We start from the raw sequence: 16,165 nt of genomic DNA on the forward strand, positions 1-16,165 counted from the left end.
ATTTGCAAACCAGTTGAGTGTACAGCATTTGATAATTGAAGGGGATTCCAAGGTGGTGGTGGGCTGGTTGAAAAATCCTGAAGATGCTATATGGTGCTACAAGAACGAAATGAAGAAATTCAATTGGTCGACAAGGCATATGTTGGTCTCTTTATAGTGAGTGGGGAGATCAGCAAATACTTTGCCCGATGTGTTAGCCAAGCAAGGGGTAAATAGGGAAGAATTGTTTTGGGCTCAGCTGTGATTCCTGAATTTTTTTCCTAGTTTAATTGTAAGATTCTAGGAGGGGCTGCAGCTTGCGCCTCTCCCTTGGATGTTGTATGAAATCACAACTCTAAATCAGTTTTTGAATTAATAAAGATTTACTATTACTCATCAAAATATAAAAACATAGCAGCCAACTTAATTCTAAAGATTCACTATATAATTGAATTGGATCAAATCTTAGCAGATAATATCAATTAATATCTGAATTCGACCCAATTAATAAATGGATCATGCTTTCAGATCTGATTTGATCTGCTTATGACTAAATAAATATTTGAATCCAACATAAATGAATTGGATTAAATCCAATCCATTTGCAGCCCTATTATAACTGTCTCATAGGATGTTCCTTGATTCAGTTTGGAAGGAGTACAAATACAAATCTGTAGAGTGCAAAACCTTATATTTTGTATATATTTGTACTACTACTGTACGTATTTGCATTTGTACTCCTTCCAAACTGAGGCTTATAGTCTAATTAGTATATGTTGGTCAAAAACCACAGCCAACCTGCTCTAATTCTACGGGTAACATTCACTTTAATTTCTCCCTCATTTATGGATGATTGATTCAATTTTCAAAATACTGTGAAAACAAAATCAACCTGCACTATTGATAAAAAAAAACAAAACCTGCATCAGTCTTTCAAAAGTCTGCTATTCCACTCCTTTCGTAAACACAAATAAATGGCAAATGATGTGTGATTCCAAATAATCCTTTCTCATGAATACCCCTTATTCAAAGATGAATGCCATGCTTCTAGGAATTATTTATTGATGATGATGGTCGCCATAAACATGGTTTACTGCATTACTTAATGCAATTATTAAGTGTTCAGGACATGTTTGATTGCTATTTGTTTTCATTTTCATTGTGTTTTAAAACGAAACAACCTTTGAAGGTTCATTAGGGGGTGTTTATGGTTAAAAACAAGAAACGGAAGGTGACAAATTCCAAAAAACTATGCTACCTTTTGGTAACTACAGAAATCTGGGGCACTGCTTTCCACCTACTTCTTGCTTCTATGGACAAAGTAAATTATAAAATGCCTTTCGAAATGCAAAAGTAAACTTTGGTGATTTTTTTTTTTTTGTTTCACTAAAAAAAAAAAAAGAAAAGAACCAGACCTTTACTAGAACAACTTTTTAGAGTTTTCTTTTCTTTTTCCTAAAAAAGTGGGTTCCCATATATAGAAACACCACCTGATAATGAACCACCAACCGACACTCCCTAAAATGTTCATATAGAGTTAATGTAGTTTAACTCCCCTTAATACGGTTGTAGCAACCTAACATGTGACTCAATTCACCTTAATACAGTTGTAGCAATCTAAGGTCACAGAAGAAGGGAAAGAACTCTACCTTGCTCAAGTGGTATTATTTTTTCATTCTTAGCTGTTTGCCATGAAATAAAATTCCTTACGCAAGTGAAGTTCACTTCAAACGCCTCTTCACCATAGGGAACAAACATGAGCAGCCATAACTAGTGACCTAGCATCATTAACCCTTCCAAATAACATACCCAATTATATTTTCCTTTAATGCCTCCCAGGTGCAACCGAGAGAGGAAATATGCATCACCATAAACCCGAATCTGTCATGCCCGATTTATGTTTCTCCTTTGTAACCATCAATATAAGTTGCAAGAGCAGAACTAAACACTACGACAGCTTCTGGTGCTAGTGCTCGTTTAATAAGAATTCATCCTATTTTCAGTAACAATCTAAGAATTCATCCTTGAACTTATAAAAAAAGCTTCACATTTCACCTCTTAGGAAAAAGATTCAAAGCTTGGTACAGTCTCTGGATCAAGAGAAGTTATAGCAGTCAGAAAGCCGCCTACTCCTTATCATCATAACATGCTAAAAGGTTCCATAATTGACCAATTACATGACTCTTTAAGGGCAAAGAGAAGGGAAAAAGGAAGGCCAACAATGCCAGCTTTTAACCATAACTGAGCGAAATAATTCTGCTTCCTTGCATTTGAGAAGTTATGTATATTGTAATACTCAGACCAATCAAATGCACACACTGTAGAATCTTGGGCAGAGATCAAAGCAAGCTTTTCTATTTCGATTGCTTGGCCATATCACAAGTTTAACAACAAAAGGTCCAATTTTCACAACGACAACTGCAATGTATATTAATAAGACAAACAAAGACGTAGATCCTTGAATACTTACAGGCCTAGAACGCAACGAGTGACCTCCTGACCTTTATCAAGACATTTCTCTGGGTTGGGATCTTTCTTCTTGCAATTGATGAACGCCATGTTCTCAATTCTGCATTTCGTTGCTATATGTTTCGAAGACGCCATGAGTACGGCCGAAGTCGGGATTGGCTCTCCGGCGGAATCAATCGTGCTCGCCATCTCGATTGCGATTATCAATCTATGCAACGAAAAATAAAAAAAAATAAAAAAAAAGGAAGGGGAACCAGATATCAGGACTAACGTTATAGGGTTTTCTCAGAAACCACAGAAAATCGGATGAAGAATTCGTAAAAAGTGTACCTTCTTTGTGAAAGCAAGAGTTTATGGTAGTGTTGGAAGAGGATGAGAAGGTCGGTCGGAACACTATAACTTACCTTTGCCCGATTACGCTCTGTTTTGGGCTTATAAGTAATTATTTATTTCCCTTAAGGGCATTTATGTCCTTACAGCTAATCCACGTTCTGCAAGGAAGGATCCTCTGTGACTGTGAGGGTTTTTTAAGTAGTTTGCTCCAGTTCCCGGAATGGTGAAGACGACGGAATTCCGGCGACGACGAAGATAAGAGGTAAGATTCCATTAGTGCCTTTTCTGGTAGCGGTTTCGGGTAGGCCGGCTAGAAGCATTGAACTGTTCTCCACATTTCTCTTGCTCAAGTTCAGAGAAATGGAATGTCGTTGTAGGTTATATGTTTTGGATGAATTTTGGCTAGTGTTCGAGGGTAGATTTTCATTATAGAAATTTTTTGGGCAGTGTAACAGTGTTCATTTTTGAGTTCGATTTTGTGCTGGATTCATCAATATCAAATTCCTTGATTACCGCCAATACAAATTTCTAGGTGAATGCTTTGATTGGACAAAGCATTTATGCCCATGTACAAATATCTTGTCTGAGTTAATGCATAATATCTCCCTTGCTGTTTTATGCCATCTTTTCTAGGTGAATGCTTTGATTGGACATGAGCCTCCAAGAAGACTGTGATTCCAACATGATCTTGATTTAGCAATATGGCATTGAATTAGTATGGCTATTAAATTTGAACTCCATATCATTATCATCTATTGGATTATCAGAAACGAAGTAGCTGATCAGAGTCCAGAGAAAAGTCCAAGTTAGCCCACGGCAGAGTTCAACAACCGTTCAAATCTTACCCAAGGTTCTAAATTTTGGTTTTGCAATAGATTTCGACCTCCTCCAAAGAATACGCTCGAAATGAAGTAGCTAACTGTATTCTTGATCTCTTACACGTTGGAACATTAAGTCATTATTCTTTCCTTCAAAATTCTTAAGTTTCTGCAGTTTTTTTTTTTTTTTTAATTGGTGATTATGGTTGATGATTGTGCCTTATGAAGGGGAGAAAGTACCTTATTATCTTTAATTTGTTTTTCTTTAAATCTTGAAAAGTTGATCCCTTGTGGTTCAATCTTATTAAATTGAAAGGCTTTATATGATTCCTTTTCACCTGTATGTTACTGCTGCTTAACTTAGATAAATGCCTTGCTTCAAGTGGGAGACCAGGAACAAGATTCTTTCCCACAACCCACTTGGTCCTGCCAACATGATATTCTTGGTCAGCTGATAATAAAAATGATATTCTTGGTCAAAAATGGATACAACTAATTTCAGATCACTAGGTGCAAGTGACCCTTTCCTGGTTCAAAATTTCAGTTCCCACAATCCTAATCACTCATTCTTTAAGTTCTTTTGGAATCCTAAGAAACTTTATCAATAGTTTCACAGGGGAATCTGAACTCTTAAGAGGATTTTAAGAAAAGTTGACTTTCTGAGTTTGATATGGCATCATGTTGAGGTTTGGGAGCATGCCTGGTATTTTATGAGTGTTATATCCTTCTATGACTTTATGTGGGATGTTTATGGCTGAACTCCTCATCTTTCAGAAGAAATCCAAATGATTTGGACATTGGTGAGTTGGGTGGTCTACTCAGCAAACTAGCTGAGAATGCTACACTTGATTATGTTAAAGACAGGAGAGTCTAGAAGTTGGAGCCAAGAGACATGTTTTTCAATTTGATCATTCTTTGCTGCCTTATCTCACTAAGAAACTTTGGTGCCAAATTGGCTTATTTGGAAATATGCCGTCCTCTTGAAAAAGGTTTTGTTCCATCATTCTTTAGGAGTCCTTTATGATGGATAAGTCGTTTGATGATAAGGTTGCTTTCCTTCTCAATTTCCATAGATTGTGGCAAGCCAACGTAAGTGGGGTTACAAGCCACTTTATTTTTTAGGAAATTTGAAGTAGTTTGTTGTTTTGACAGAACATGAAGGCTTTGTTTCTTAACAGTGTGATGCAGGAGCTGAAGAGGCAAAATTGGAATTTTATGAAATTTTTATGTATTTCTGTATTTTTGGACAGTAGGGGTATTTTTTTGTCATTTTTGCAATTTTTTGGGGGATCCAATAATAGGGTTTGATTGTCTAGTTATAGTTTGTTTATGTTTAAAATTTTAGTCATTGCATAAGTAGGATTAGAGTTATTGAGTCTTCTTTGAATTGAAATAGGATATGACAACTTAGTTTGAGTCCTACTAACTACTAAGATTATTGAGTCTGACAGTTTGACTCCTAAGACTATTATGAGTCTAACAGTTTGACTCCTAGGATTATTATAAGTTTAGAGTCTATAAATATGTATGGACGTTTTACACAAAGGCAATGAAGTTTATTGAGTTTTCTTCAGCTTATGCTAGCTATGATGAGTGATTCTAGGCACCCTGTGATTCCAGGTATTTTCTCTCTTCTTTCTCTCTCTCTATTTTCTCTCTTATTCCTTCAAGAAGATTACAGCGATCAATAAGACCATTCAACATTCTCTAAGGACTAAAACTGAGCTGGTCCTACATCACAGTGGATATGGTATTATAGTGTTTTTTTTTTATAAATAATATGGTATTATGGTTTTATAGTAATTTTTTTTGGCCCCATTATGATGATTGGATTGCATTATAAGATGCTTTGGACTTCCCATTCCCCTCCTAGGGTTTTTAAAAACAGATATAGAAAGTGCTCCCCCTTTGCAGTGACTAAGAAGAGTATAGTTTCTTTTTCCCATTGAAGTACTGGTTCTAACTAGTTATAAGGAATCAAAACAAGGAGCATTCTTGTCAAGTGGAAGTCGGTAAGTCTGTTTGGATCAATTAATCATGTTATGGTCTATCCTGTGGTCTGAAACCTCCGACTCTTCCCCTCCCCCACCTCCCGCCAAAAATAAATAAAATAATAAACACCTGCCAACAGAAGGAAGCAACTTCCCATTTGATGGTTGTTCTCTGGGTGACCTTGTCCTGCTCCTTGGCATGTGGAGAGATGATGAAGGTGAGATTTTGTAAAAGCATTTTCTGTCCTGTGCAAACTTGGTAGGCTGACAACAACATATTAGGTTTTGGGACTGGAGAGCTATTACAGGTTAGTGTATTTACTTGAAAAACGAAAAAGAAAAAGAAATGGTCTGTGGTTTCCAAATTAATCGACCTGATCTCCCCTCTCAAACTGATGCGCCAGCAATGGCAGAGCCAACTCATTTTCTGAGGGTGATGTGGAAATAGAAAGGAGTTCATAATCTGGCAACTATGTCTAGTCAATGTACATTTTCTTTTGTTAGATTTAGGCTAATCTGGACTAGCCCATTAACAGGGAAACTTTTTTCCTTCTATTGGTAAAGAGAACTTTTATTTATAGCATCCAAGGAAAAAAAAAATAAGAAAAACCCAAACCAGGTTATGTATGGGGCTGTCTGTTGATGAGTAGTGATGCTATGAGTTGAAGATTCGTGGGTATCATTTAAACCTTCTCTGATGATTCAGTTTGCATAACATTGCTCAATTATTTACTTTTTTTTACAAGTTTGTCTTACGATTCACTTCTTTGAGTAACCTCAACAACAAAAGTTGGACTTCATATAAATGTAGCAGTGAACACGGGTAGGTTTGTGCAGTTACTGGACAATATTATTTGGTGTACACCAGAATCCTGCCATGAATCATTTTATAAGAACAACCTTCTGATAAACTAGTTTGGTAGAATCTGTTCTTCAGAACCTTATAATTGTTCTAGATGTGCTTCTCATCAACCACATGAATTTAATCACATATATGCATTTGATGTAAGATCTAATCCTTTTGCATTTTATGATAAACTAGTTTGGTAGAATCTGTTCTTCAGAACCTTATAATTGTTCTAGATGTGCTTCTCATCAACCACATGAACTTAATCACATATATGCATTTGATGTAAGATCTAATCCTTTTGCATGATATCCATTTAAACAGGGATGAATTTATTTATTTATTTTTTACAGATTTCAATTGACTATTTTTTGTCTCTAAAAAAGCTAAGAATGGGTAAGGCAAAGGGTGGATCAATTTTCATCAGGCTTATCTCAGCTGTGGGCACAGGATTCTTCTATGTGAAGCGGAAGAATCCTCGGAAAATCACAGAAAAGCTTGAGTTTCGTAAGTATGACCCTCGGGTGAATCGTCATGTTTTGTTTACAGAGGCAAAAATGAAGTGAGTGCTTCTTTGTTATCGATTGCTTTGCCCCTTTCTTATGGATTCTTGAGGAAAATTTTCTAAGCTGTTTCATATTGATTGGATTTAAGTTTCAATCCCCCCTCCCATTATATCCCTCTTTCTCCTTAAATCCTTTTGAATCCTTCTTAACACCTAATAAAGTAGGAGTACAAATTGAGTGGGTTTAGTGGGGTTTAGGCCAATCCAAGCCAAGCATGAGACTTGCACCTCGTGCCAGGACCCAAGGTTAAAGCATGAGTCCCAAACCCAACAGAAGTTGGGATGGGCTTGGATGGATTTGGTCAAGCATGGGCGGGATGTTCATGTTTCAAAGTCTTCTTATGTTTTGTCCCTTCAACGCTCAGACTAGTTCTGAACCCTGAGTCAAGCTGGGCAGGGCAAAGCACAGCTCGGCTTGGCTTGATTACAAATTTTGACATTTGTTCTAACTTGATTTTAATTTACATCCCTTGATTTTGTTTCTTTCAATGTAAATAAAAAACCAAAAAGAAAAAAATCATGCATTCATTGACCCGGGTTTCAGGTTTTGGGTGGGTTTGCTAATTTCACCAGGCCAACCCCTAACCCCTAACCCCGCCACACTGGTTAGTTTTTAAGAATTGAGCATGGAAAAATTACCCTGAACCTGAAATAGTCAATAGTGTTCTTACACTTTTTGCTCATTTAATGGCAAAATCTTTATTTCCCAACCATTCTACATTTGAGAGAACTGTGTTTATTACTAAATGTTAATACATACCATGGGAAAACATACCAAGTGGTTTTGCTTGCAGGGGATACGAGAAAAGAAATTTCTCCGCCTTTCATTTCACTTTTTTTTTTCGCCTAATTGGATTCCATTCCTGGTGGGATGGGAGAAATAGATGGTGCCACAACTGAGATGCATTGGTTGAAGAGTTTGGGACCGAATTGCCGGTTTATTGGAACCACAACATCATCCCAGCATTTTCTTCCCATTCCCAGGATTTGCTTGCAGCATGCATCACTCAGGAGGAATGTATTCTTCCCTATAGAATCCATCACCTCTTCCAGACACATAAAATCTAACCCAACGAGGCACCTCTGTGCCATAGCGAAGTACTCTGGACTAAGCATTGGAATGTATGGACTAGGTGGCTGAGACCCTGGGTTAAAAGGTGGCAATTGCAGGCCATCATCCACCTCATTCACAGAATATCCACCCACCCCATTTGCCGTGTCATTTCCTTCCACGTTCTTGTTGAGGGCAATCGACACAGCAATGCAGGCCAGGAACTGTAACACCCCAGACGTCATTGACCTGGCCATTAGGTCGTGGTCGTAGAACGTAGATCTTTATCCTTGGCTTCTTTTGAAGGTTGAGGAGTGACTGAGTCAGAAGGATTGAGATTTTATGCAGACTGTTCAGGAGGAAATAGTTCATGGGTTTTGCTTTTGCATGGGCTTCAATATATGGTATGGGCCGATTTGCGTTACTTTTTCTTTTTTAATTTCTTTAGGCGTTACGATTAAAGCAATGCCATTAATTCTGGTTCTGGGGCAGGTTTCCGTTTTCCTTCTCTAAGGATATAGTAGTGTTCAGACAAAATGGGGGTGGAGAGTAGAATCTTCGTAGTAATAAAGCATACTTCCTCCTCAATTCTCGTTACTCTTCCATTACCTTTCCACCATAAACTTCCTCGTGGTTTTCAAAATTAAAACTTCTAATGATGGCATTATAATGGGGTTTTTTTTATTTGCTTAACCGGAAATTTTGTAAAATGAATGACAAATTAATGGAAAACAGAAATAGGAGAATAAAAGGAAACCTTGGGATTTTATGCAATGTTTTGCAAACAGGATTTTTAGGTCACTAAAAGTCAGGATAACTAGACGATTGGTCAACTGGGTCAAGATCAACGAAATCCCAACTTTAAATGTTGTGATGCAGTCAACGATTGGTCTTAGTTCAAGCAAAAATCTAAAGTATGATTCACTTAGGCTGCGTTTGGCATTTTTTATTTTTTATTTTTTGATCAATAACACTTTCATTAATTCATCAAGATAATTTACAAGTAGAAGACAAACACACTTATCTTTCAAGAGTCACAAAGAATTTCAAGAAAGGAAGGAAGAAAATACAAAGATACAAGGACACTAACATTACAACTCCCAAAAAAAGGAATCCCTTTTTGCCCCTTGTTTTGCTAAACCATCAACTAGGGAATTAGTTGATCTCTTAATCCAACATGTCTTAACTTCCATTTCCCGCACCAGCCATTTGAATTTCCGCTTCTCATTGTTATACTTCAAAAGATCATTTTGTTCTTTGATCAGTCACCCTATCACCACCTCTGAATCCCCTTTAATTATAAATTTCTTGATGTTCAATTCCTTCGCTTTTCGGGCTCCTTCCATAACTACACATATCTCAGCTCTAAGGGAGTCGCCCACTTCAATTGGCCCTGAGAACATAGCAGAGATGACCCCATTTTTATCTCTAAAAACACCCCCAATCCCTGATTGTCCCGGGTTTCCCCTACTACATCCATCAAAATTTAATTTCAAGAATCCACTAGGTGAGGGGGTCCAAGCCACGCTCATTACTGACTTGGTCTGTGTACAACTTGCAATTTCACCCCACTTTCTCAACATGTCATCCACAGTGTAATCTGTGAATATTTCCGAAGATTTCAACCACTATACCGCCCTAAACTATATGATAGCCCTCAAATCTACTGTCTCTCTCTAAGTTTCTGAGAATATCCTGAAATTCCTTTCTTCCCACAGTGTCCAACATACTGCAATCCTTAGTCCTCTCCACATTGTCCTTCCCCTTTTTAACCGCCACCTGAAGGAGGGGGCGAAAAGGCTCTACATGTCTGATGGGGGATTCCAACTGCATCCAAATAAGGAGAAAGCCCAATCCCACAATGACCTCGCGAAGTGGCACGACACCATTAGGTGAAAACCAGTCTCCCCATCTGCTTTACACAGAACACACCATTAGGTGCATTCTTTATTTTAAGGAACACAGATTTTAACTGCAAAAAGAGATAAGTCCTTAAAATAAGAAATGGCAAATACAGCCTTAGCCAATTGAACAAGATCCAATAATGGGGATAGGGCCATTAGCCATTGTCACAAACAGTACAGTGACAATGAGTTTGTTTGGGACGTGCTAGCCTGTAGCTGAATAATCAAAGATTCATCTTAGATACAACCTATTTGCTAATTGGGGGTTAAACAGACTAGTTCCAACTTCCAACACTGGAACAAACACCTTGGACGGTTAGACCCAAAACCAACAATGTTTCACCAAAATCAAAACATAAGCTATCAATACAATCTTGAACATAAACCTACCAATGAGATTCAACAGCAAGCATCCTTTCCCATCCGATCTCGTTGCTCGCCAAAGACGATTTATCATTTTGTCCACTTGCTATACCGGTCATTCCTGGTGAATGCCTGTATTACCACTAACCATGGGGCACTGTATCAAGAAAACTTATTTCAAATTCCCAACTAAATGATGATTAGACTTAGACATTCTAGAATTCAACAAAGACGATTGTCAAATAGAAATGAAATTTCTTTTCCTAAGACTTCATTTGGATGCGATGTAAATCAAGAACCGATGTAAAATTTATATCAGTTAGCTTTTGTATGCATTTGGTAAAAGTTTAATTATTATCAACGTAAAACTACACTTCAATTCAGTTTTGTGTGCGTTTGGATGGTGTAGTTTTACATCGATAATAAATGTAAAACCTCACCACCTTTAAAGTTTTACATAAAAACTACAATTTTATCGATGTAAAACTTTACATTTTTTTCACATCGATTTTCAAAATGCAATGGTCATTATATATACGGTTCAGTACGCAGCCTAAGTGATTTAGCAGTTAGTTTTACAAAAATAAAAAAAGAAAAGAAAAGAAATGATTACATCAATTACAAGATAAAAATTAAACCGAAAAAGGGTCAAAATCTACCACGAGAATACAAGATGCTTTTCCTCCCCCCACCCCCAAAAAAGGGAGAAATGGCCCCCATCTGAAAAGAGTTTTACAACATAGTTTACATATATGTCATCATATTTCTAGGTATGCATCGTGTTTGTGCACATAACACTCGCCAGTGCCACTAATCAGAGGCCCCTGTAAATGAAAAACCAATAATGTAAGATAACCCATCTAATTGTAATTCTATAAACCATAATCGAGAATATTCCAATCTGTACATAATTAGATATATCATATACCCACAACGAGAGGTCATCCGCAGCAGGAGAGGGGATGTTTTCCGTGAAAGGAAAAACAGACCATCAATGGAGCGTTACCATAGTCTTTGCAACAAATCCATATCCAAAATTTAATCCCATCCGAGATCATAAAACAAAGAAAGGAAGATGATAACATAGAGATACGAAGGTAGTTGAGAAAAAGGTTTCAGAAATATGCCATACAATGTTGAGAAATAACAAATTGCCCATCAATACTAGGTTTCAGAAAATGACAAGATATGAATGTAGTTGAGAGTAAAGGTTTCAGAAATGTGCTGTGCAATGTTGTAAAAAAGTCAAGTTGCTTGTCAATAACAGTGTTTTAAGACTCGGGCCAGATACAAAACCGGAAAGTCTTCCGGGTTACGGTCAACGGTTTCACAAATAGCAAAAAAACATAAAATAATTTTTTTTTAATTTATAACATAAATGTTAGTGTCGGCTAAATGGTTAAGGTGTTGCTTTTTAGCATAAATGACCAGAGACCGAATTTGGTCCTCAGCCTTTTGCAGCCATGCAGGGAACATCTTCGTTTTTTTTTGGAAAAGGTAAGGTAAATTTATTAAATCAAACTAATAAAAGTACAAAACAGAACCTGCCAACAACAAGGCAGGCCTGAGAAACCCCCATTACAAGCACCAAATTGACTGATTTCTCACTAACTGAGTTGCATTTATGTGTCTGAATTCTGGGGTGACTGAAATCCAAGATATCAGTTTACCAGCCATCTGAACTATATCATCGGGCCCTCTCACTCTTTCCTTAAAAATTCTGTTAATTCTCTCAGACCAAATAGCCCAAATCACTGCTGCCGGGATGGAAATCCAGATCAATTTCCCTCTTTTCTTTAAATTGCTGAGCTTCCAACTACAAATCAACTCCTTAACCGATTTAGGCATGACCCAACATATCCCCACAGCCTTCAAGAAGTGATACCGCACCTGGGCAGTAAACGGGCAATGAATGCAAAGATGATCCGTAGACTCTAGATGATCATCACAAAGGACACAAGATTTATCTGGGATCTGCAATCCTCTTCTTTCAAGATTGGTTCTGGACAGACATTTGTTTAAGGCCATTGTCCAGACAGGGAAATTATCTTTTGATGGACAAACTGAATTCCAAACCTGCTCAGCAGGGAAGTCCCCCTCTGCCACTCTACTACAAAGTCTATGGGCCATAGATTTTACAGAGAAAATACCCTCTTTGGACCAGACCCAATTCCACTGGTCATCCTGATTGTAGTCAATGATTTGAACTACCATAAAGAATAACCCCAGTTAGGTGGGGGGGTTCTAGTTCTCCAGTTACCCCATTCAACCCCAAATTTAGAAGCAATCAGGCTTCTCCACCAAGCTCCCCTTTCGGTGGCAAATCTCCAGATCCATTTAGAAAGCAGGTGGCTGTGAGGACATTGGGAACATCTTCATACTAGTATATTTTTATTCATAGGGAGATATTCCCAATGCACAGCTGCAGGTGGCTGTGAGGACAGTGTGAGGACCAAATCCGAATTCAAATGACCAGGGTTCAAGTCTTGTTATTTGTGTTTTATTAAAAATATATACATATTTAATCAATATATAAATTAGACACATAAATAAGCACAAAATGAATGATAGCTTGATGGTTTGATGTCTAACACATGTAATTAGGAGATCTTAGGTTTTTCCAAAAATGAAAACCGGGGGTTAAAAAAAAAAAAAACAGATTGCCTTCCAGTTCCCAGGTTGAACAGTCCAACCATCTGGTCCAGTCTAGTTTTAAAAGTTAAAACATTGGTCAATACTATGAAAATGCTATTGGAAGTGGCTAGTCCTCGAGTGAACTACTACTCCACACGGGCCTGGTTCATCAGAGAAATCCTACCACTAGAATACTTTTCTTGTAAATCCTCAAGCATGCAAGCAGTCAAAGTCAACAAGAAGTTTCATAAACTTCAGTTTCTAAAATAATACCGGGACCAGAAAAGCCCAAAACTGACAAAAGTAGTTTATCTATCCATCACTTACCATTCAAGTCATGTGCATGTGAAGAAAGGCCAATGGTCCAGTTCCCATCTAGGACAACAAAACCTAACCCAATCAAGTTATCCCGAGTGATCTATCTTTTGGACAGTCATCAAATTCAATTGAAACCAGGTCTGTTGACCAAAGAGATATTCAAGGATGTATCTTGTTCTTGTGGAACCAAGTTGAATGTAGGGAGAATAGTTTTTCTGTATGTCTTGCCCAGAAATAATGCTGTATAATTTAAGCCCGTGATAGGATGAAATTTCCGTACCTGATGTTCTAGAAGCAGCCTTATCTTGTGAAGCTTTCCCGGAATCTGCTGTCTTCATCTGGCCTCTACTTTCCTGCCGTGAAACTCTCAATGACCTCGATTTGGATGATGACCTAAGTGAATGTATCAAAGGAACCTCCTCTGCCTCCTCTTCCTGCTCTTCTTCTCCATCTTGGGCATCCTGGTCAGATGCACTAATAGAATCCTCTTCTTCACTTGAGACTTGTCCATCAAAGAGTTTCTTCCCTTGTATATTACGCCGTTTACGTGGACGACCTCGGCGTTTCACAACTTCTTTCCCATCTGAAATTTATGATCATTAGTCACTCATTTTTCAACCATGAAAACAAAAAATTAATCTATAAACAGATTAACAGAATAATCAAATGCACAAAATAATCCAATGAAAATAAAAAGTAATAATCAACAGGATTTCCAAAAAAATAAATGAGTAAATTATTTGTTCTTCCAACTTCATAAACTAAGCAGATGAAGGTGAGAACATAAAGAAAATGCAAAATAGAATTAGTTTGGAGGTAATTTGATGTAGAGCAAATGCAGTTTAAAACATGCCAGCATGGTTTACAAGGGTCCATGGAGAAGGGAGATTCAATGGGAAAAGATTCTCTTTGCCTTTGAGGTAAGGATTTGCCCTCTGGACTGCTTATCTTTGCAAGGTAAGGGAGGGAGATACTGAAGTGGTAATTAAATGGATGAGGAATAGAGTTAAACCTTGGATCATTCACCACCCCAGATTCTTAGCCTTGAGACTGAAAAGCTTTTCTAATGAGTTTCTAGATCCACTAATGTATATCTCTAACCAATGATTTGAAAATAAGCCCCAGGTGTTTTTATTCAAGTGCAGAAACCCCAGGTTTTGGATGGATCCTTGGTGTGGAGATTGACATCTTTGTGAAACTGTTCCCCAAACTCTTTATGTTGGCTAGTAACAGATATGTGTTGGCGGCGGATTCCTATGTGGTGGAAGATGACTCCATCGCTTGACTCCAGAATTTAGGAGGAATTTTAATGATTGGGAAGCACACCAGGTATCAGAACTTTTGGTCCTGCTGCAAATTTCAACTAGTTAATCCATGCCCAAGACTCCAGATGCTGGAAATGGTTTAAGTTTGGCCTCTTGTCTGTTAAGTCTTGTTAACATGGTCTTGACACAGCATCTGGTTATTTCTTTTAGACAGTATATGGCCTTAGCTCCAATTAGAATGATGTACATAAACAATTATTAGTGAATGAATAAAGTACATTATTGTTTCATGTTCTAATCGGTATGTTTTATATGAATTACTCCTTAAATTGGACACTTATGAGACTCGTGTCAGTTTAGAATGTTTTCAGCCATTGGATAAACTTGGAGCAGCTTGCCTCAGCTGCTAGGGTTAGACCCCAAACACAGTTAGTGGGTGTTTAAAAGAAACACTGAACCTGGACCCGACCAATTTCTAGTTATGCCCTAGACCTTGGAGATAGGTGGGTAGAAATGGAAAGTTGCACTTAATCCCAAACTTGATTATGATACTACACTAGGTATTGGACTAAGCTGTCTTTGGTGTGTCAACTAGTGAAATCCATCAAGGGTCAAATACCTAGGCATGTTAGGGCAGTTTGGGAAATTACTTAAGTGAGTGATCATAGTGTTAGGAATAAGATCAACCCCTTTGTCAGACAAAATGAATATCAGGCTTTACACTCTCTGATAGAAACCTAAACTACCAGCAATGGATTTCAACTATATTTGAAATCTGATTTCCAAAATATATTTATATGTTATATTACTATTTTATGAAAAAGGTTTGCAAAAGGTTTTAATCCTGGGATCCATCTGAGTAGAGAGTGTGACACTGCATTTTGTAGTCAGGGAAGAGGTCCTTCCCTATGGGCAGTGTTCTAATGATTATGGGCCGAGAGGTTAGGTGTAAAAGACCATTACAAAGTCGATTACCTGATGGGCTTTATCTTACATAAGTCCATTATCCTTGGGTCTTCATAGGGTGGCTAAATCCAAGGATCATTTAGGTGTAAATGTTGGGCCCAAACTAAGCTCATGTTGATTGGGTCAGGGGTTCACTGGCACCGAACCCTTATGGACTTATGTGAGACCTTTGTGGGTCCCACAACATACAATATTCAGGCCCAAAGTGGCCATGCAATACCTTGGGACGTAAACCATTAGAGGAAATGGGCCTAAGGCCCATTAGTAATATGATTAGTTAAGTGATCACATGACAACTTAAGTTGTCATGTGATTTGGGTTGAAAATGGGCATGGATTTGGGTATGGAGCACCTATCATCTTAAGAAGATAATACTTATCAATTAAAGATTAACTCTTGATCCAAAGTTGATTTGGATCAACTCCTAATTAGATTAGGAGAGTGCTCTATATAAAGGAGAAAGAGGGGAGAGTCCAATTCAACTATTCTTTTTTCTTTTTTTTTGATCAATAACACTTTCATTAATTCATCAGTAGAAAATTTACAAGTGGAAGAAAAACACACTTATCTTCCAAGAGTCACAAAGAGCTTCAAGAAAGGAAAAAAGAAAATACAAAGACACTAACGTTACAGCTTAGCCCAAAACAATGAATCCCTTTCTG

General features: G+C 37.6%; 2 protein-coding genes across 5 annotated transcripts in view; both read right to left on the reverse strand.

Moving 5' to 3' along the window:
• Window positions 1–2,918, reverse strand: part of LOC104588416 (NADH dehydrogenase [ubiquinone] 1 alpha subcomplex subunit 8-B-like) — a 28,616-nt gene extending 25,698 nt beyond the window's left edge. The window contains exons 1-2 of the mRNA XM_010246334.2: window positions 2,779–2,918; window positions 2,450–2,656 (exon numbers count right to left, since the gene is read on the reverse strand). Of these exons, the coding sequence (XP_010244636.1) occupies window positions 2,450–2,637 (188 nt within the window). The 5' untranslated portion in view covers window positions 2,638–2,656; window positions 2,779–2,918. The remainder of the gene's footprint in view (window positions 1–2,449; window positions 2,657–2,778) is intronic.
• Window positions 2,919–9,948: 7,030 nt separating this feature from the next.
• Window positions 9,949–16,165, reverse strand: part of SCC3 (sister-chromatid cohesion protein 3) — a 28,478-nt gene continuing 22,261 nt past the window's right edge. For 2 of the 4 annotated variants that reach the window (XR_016083871.1, XM_010246335.2), the window contains 2 exons: window positions 13,553–13,855; window positions 10,829–11,144 (listed from right to left, as the gene is read on the reverse strand). Coding sequence is in view for 2 of the 4 variants with exons in the window: in XM_010246335.2 (XP_010244637.1) it covers window positions 11,131–11,144; window positions 13,553–13,855 (317 nt within the window). In the remaining 2 variants the exon portion in view is untranslated. Of the gene's footprint in view, window positions 9,966–10,025; window positions 10,478–10,828; window positions 11,145–13,552; window positions 13,856–16,165 lie in introns of those variants that run through there. The other 2 variants (XR_733779.3, XM_010246336.3) reach the window with 2 other exon arrangements.

Source organism: Nelumbo nucifera, chromosome 3, assembly GCF_055504915.1.
Source record: "Nelumbo nucifera cultivar China Antique chromosome 3, China Antique-T2T, whole genome shotgun sequence".
Taxonomy (NCBI): Eukaryota; Viridiplantae; Streptophyta; class Magnoliopsida; order Proteales; family Nelumbonaceae; genus Nelumbo; species Nelumbo nucifera.